This window comes from Leishmania martiniquensis, chromosome 31 (genome assembly GCF_017916325.1).
Source record: "Leishmania martiniquensis isolate LSCM1 chromosome 31, whole genome shotgun sequence".
NCBI lineage: Eukaryota > Euglenozoa > Kinetoplastea > Trypanosomatida > Trypanosomatidae > Leishmania > Leishmania martiniquensis.
Window position 1 is genome coordinate 303580 of NC_090166.1, and position 4539 is coordinate 308118.

General features: G+C 61.2%; 3 protein-coding genes across 3 annotated transcripts; all 3 read right to left on the reverse strand.

Moving 5' to 3' along the window:
• Positions 1 to 379: 379 nt before the first annotated feature.
• On the reverse strand, positions 380 to 775 carry LSCM1_01382 (uncharacterized protein; the record flags this gene model as incomplete). Its single annotated transcript, XM_067319000.1, has 1 exon — positions 380 to 775. The coding sequence occupies one exon, from the start codon at positions 773 to 775 to the stop codon at positions 380 to 382; it is 396 nt and encodes a 131-aa protein (XP_067176279.1).
• Positions 776 to 1561: 786 nt separating this feature from the next.
• On the reverse strand, positions 1562 to 2008 carry LSCM1_01383 (uncharacterized protein; the record flags this gene model as incomplete). Its single annotated transcript, XM_067319001.1, has 1 exon — positions 1562 to 2008. The coding sequence occupies one exon, from the start codon at positions 2006 to 2008 to the stop codon at positions 1562 to 1564; it is 447 nt and encodes a 148-aa protein (XP_067176280.1).
• Positions 2009 to 2730: 722 nt separating this feature from the next.
• Positions 2731 to 4539, reverse strand: LSCM1_01384 (uncharacterized protein; the record flags this gene model as incomplete). The annotated part of the gene is made up of 1 exon (XM_067319002.1): positions 2731 to 4539. The coding sequence occupies one exon, from the start codon at positions 4537 to 4539 to the stop codon at positions 2731 to 2733; it is 1809 nt and encodes a 602-aa protein (XP_067176281.1).

Sequence of the window (4539 nt, forward strand, 5' to 3'; positions counted from 1 at the left end):
AGACGTCAGGAAGGGTGGGGGGGGGGGGGCAAAAAAAAACTGCGGTTCGCGTAGCACAGTACGAAGGGGGAAAAGGGCTCGAAGCCTTCGAGCAATGAGCCACGGGATGGCGTATGCAGGACAACTACAGCACCCCATCCCACACGATCCTATAGCTTTCAGTGCGAGCGGGGCCGTCTTGAAGGAGCACTCGCCCCCCTTCCATCACTCTCAGGCGAAAGGAGGACACGTGCTTTCAAGAAATGAGCAGCGTGGCATAGCAGAAACAGCGCAGGTGTGATGGACAGAGACTCGCGTCCAACTGGCGAGGCTGCCGAGAGGAGTGCCCGGACAGCTCCGTGGAAGGATTTCTTTCTTTTGCCCACAGACAACGCGCCATTTACAGCGCCCCGCACCCAATCCGGCCGTATGGGCAGTCGTAGCGGCTGCGGTGGGTGCGCCGGCACCGGCGGCAGTAGTAGCTTCCACAGCCACCGCCGTCACTGTGCACAACGATGGTCTGAGGCGGAGGTGGTGGTGGTGCGGGCTGCTGAACCAAAATTACCTGCGGCTGCATCGGTGGGGGAGGCGGTCCGTAGGGGCCTACATAAGCATTTGGGACACCGTACGGCTGCGGGGGCATGTCGTATGACGGAGGCGGGGGCAGAGGCGGAGGCGCGCCGTAGGGGCCTGCAGCGGGTGCACCATACTGCGGGTTGGGATACTGCGCAGGAGATGGCGGATACGGGTTGTACTCTATCGGCGGCCCCCCAAGCGGCGGTGGTGGGTACGACATGAAAAACTTTGAAGAGAGCGCCACGGGAGAGCAGAGACGATTCCTCGACTGTTCGATGAGAGCGTACGCGCACAAGGCGAATGGACAGATGGAGGAGGAGCAGCAGCAAGGATGATAGCAGCGGATGTGACTGGCAGGAACGAAGGGCAACACTTTAGGGCCGTCGATATTCCCCCCTCCCCACCACACACACACTGTGATTTGAGTAGATCGTGGAGCATTCGATCGAGAGAGGCGGAAGACGTCGAGCCGGGAAAAAGAGAGAGAAGGCCCGACGGGTGTGCGCTCCCTCGCTATCCATCGACTGCGCTTAACGTGGGATAACGGGTAGCGGTCCTGCTCTGCCAGCGGCAGGCATAAGGCCTCGTAGCGGAGGCGCAGGAATAAAGCGATGCATCGGCAACGTCGGCCACGTGGCCGAGTCCCTCACTGGTGCTATCGGCAAACGGCCACGCTTCGGTTTACATTCCTTCACCATTCCCGCTGTTTCTGCACAGGACTTGCACTACCACACACCCCTCCCTCGCCCCACTCTGCGATATACACACCTACGCACACCCTACGCGTTCGATATTTCAACTTTAGCCCCCTCGAAATGGCATGCCTTCTCGATAACGTCGACCGGAATATGCCTTGCCCCACCGAGACCCGATACACGCGCTCTCTGGAAGGCGCCGGGAGCCTGCAGGCTGCCCCTCGAATAAGAGTGATAGACGCGTTGGGACCGGCGGAGAGGTCTGAGCAGGCAGTGTACGGGGGCTGCACGACCCTTCAGTGAAAGAAACATTAGCGAAAACCGCTGAGGTGCTGCCGTCCTGTCTGACTTGGTGCGCCTCCGAAAGCGCTGCGCCCATCTGGAGGGCCGCCCTGGTGATGTGGGGCAGGACCACCGAGTATTGTAGGCGGCCCTGGCGGGCTACTGAGGTGGTGGTGATAGTACTCAGGCGGGCCTCGCAATACATCCAGCAGCCCCGGACGCGCCGGCGGCGGCGGCGGCCGGCACCCTGGCCCGTAGCCGCAGGGGCTCTCATTCAGGACAGCTGAGCTCGGGTGTGGAGCTTGGGGCACCTGCTGGTAGGCGTAGACACTCTGCAGTGGCTGCTGAGGAGTCGCTGCCTGCTGGGGAATGTTTGGCGTGATTTGGCCGTAAGGGCTGCATGCCGCTCCAGGCAGCTGTTGCGGTGGGTAGGCACCGTACGTGGTGTACTGGCCAGGGTAAGGATAGCCCGCCATGATGGTCGAGGAGGCGGTAGACAAGGTCTGGCAACGCTGCAGAAGTGCATAAGGCAGGGTAACGCGCTGACGCGCGGCATGAGCAGACGGGGGGGGAGGTGGATATGGCACGTGACAGAAAGCGGGAGCTTCACCATGAAGCAGAAACACGTGTGCAACGCGGCGTTGGCCGGACAGCAGAGGTGGAGAGCTACGGGACAGAGGGTACTGCTTCACGGCGTGCACAGAAGCTGTCATCGAGAGGATGACTGCGAACCTTCAAGCCGTCTGCAGGGCGCTGCAGAACCCGTGAGAGACTGAGACGATGTGGAGCATGCTGTGACGGCGCGCCAATACGGCGGCCCTTCGAGTCTCCTGCCTCTTCCAGCAGCCGTTCGGCCTGTACTGCCCGCGTTTCCTCTTTAATTCCTTTTTTTACGTTTTCTAAGCAAACAAACCGAAATATCTCTCCACCCCGGGCGTGTGCGATGAGGAGGAGGGGAGAGAGGGGTGCTGGCAGGAGGCGAAGGGCGAGGGCAGAGGGGGAGGCAACGCCCCATTCGCACACATATGGACACAACAAGGGACGCGGAGACAGAGGGGAGACGTTCTTTGAGCGCAGTAGAGCGCACGTAGAGCCTCGGCAAGGCCGGACACGCCCCATAGCAAAGGAAACGCCGTGAAACGGGAGCACCCAACGACGGACTCTCACCCCTCAACGCAACCCCGCTACCTTCCGCTGCTCACACAACGCAGCAGTGGCACTTCCCTTTCACTTTGGTCTTCCTGGCGCGCAGCTTTGCCATAGCACCGTCTTCGCGTATATCGCGCTCTATCTGGGCAAACCGTTCCTTCAGCTGCGCTTGCATGCGCACACCGTCTTCATCGTCCGAGTCACGGCCTGCGGATCCCCTCTTCACCTTACACTCATCCTGCATTCCGAGCAAATCCAGGCTAGTGGTCATAGCTCCTGGCTGAGAGGCTGTAGACGCATCCCTGGGCCCGCCGAGGGTGCGGTCCATGCCCGTTTTCGTCGTCTCCGCACTGCTCAGCGGCCTCACATCTGAGCCGCCGGTAGCGGCGAGGCCTCTGCTGGAGCTCGCGCTCCGCCGACGTGCCCCTTCCAGCAGCTCCTTCATCTCTGCCTGCTCACGCAATTTACGTGCCATCGGATCCTCAGTCGGGTCCGGCTCCCTTCGCCGCTGTTTCCCGCCACCCGCGTCCGCTGACTTTTTCACACTCGCCCGTGGCGTCGGCATCTCTGTCGAGGGCCTGTTGACGGGGCTGTCGGCAATGGAAACCACGTCTGACGGGGGTGACACATCGTCGTCACGCCTCCTCATGTCACCGTTGGAGACTTCTAAGGGAGAGAAGACCGCTGTAGAGCTCGAGTGTGTCGGCGCCAGGTCGAATGAGAAGGCCCCAGTGGAGCGCCAACTCCCGGCAGGCGGCGGCGCCGCTTTACACGGTGATGGCTGCAGGCAGTCTGTGTGAGGTGCATCTCGCGTTACCGCCGCCGCCGCCGCCGGCATCGTGGAGGTGGCCGAATCAGCCTGAGGCTCCGTGGAGGCTGAGAGGGCTGGTACACGGGGAGCTGTGAAAATGCTGGCACCGGCGTGCGGCGGCAACAACGTGCGCGCAAGCATCTCCTTTGGCGGTGTTCCAGCGGGAATCTGCGCACGTAAGTCGCTATCGGTGCTATTTCGCAGAAGTGCGTTGCAGACCTCTTGCAGCAGCTCCTTAAGGTGCTGCTTCGTTTTCGCACTCACCTCGGCATAGTGAACGTCGGTGAAGAGCTCAAACACCTCCGCCTGCACCTTCCGAGCTGTCACGATGTCGTCCTCCTCCAGTCCATCCGCGCTGGTGAAGATGTCGGCGCTGCCGTCGTCCGTGCCAGTTGCAGTGGCCGCATCGTTAGCGTCGACGAAGGCGCTTGCTGGACGAAGCGCCCGTTTCCTCGCATTGCAGAACGCTCGAGCGTTGCTCGACGCATCGGCAACAATATCGATTTTGTTTGCCACCACCATGATGCTGCTCTGGTCAAGCTCCGGCAGGTGCTCCGCCGCGATGGACAGGTGGCGGTCCACGACGCTGTGCAAGCTGCTGGCGCTCGTGACGTCGAAGACGCAGATGATGAAGGAGGCGTTGCGAAGGGTACTTTGGTAGTTCGCCGCGTACTTCTCTAGCCCGGCTGTGTCCCAAATTTGGAGCCGAACCGACGCTCCCAGCACTGCATGCGGCACCGTAAGTGCATAGAAATCAGTGCCGATGGTCGGCGTCACCGCTTCCAGCACGACCTCCGCGTCACTATCGTCATCACTGTCGCCCATATCAGAGTCGTCGCCGTTGTGCCCCAATGACAAAGAGGCGTCGGCAATAGAGAGAAGTCGCTTGATGAGTGATGTCTTCCCTACGCTGTAGTCACCAAGGACGACAACTTTGAAGACGTACTCCTTCGAGACTGGCACCCGCACCCTCTCGCCGGCCGGGTCCTCCGTGTAGGTAAAGTCGTCGCAGTCAGCGATACCGGCATGCTGGGCAGAAGAGAGCAT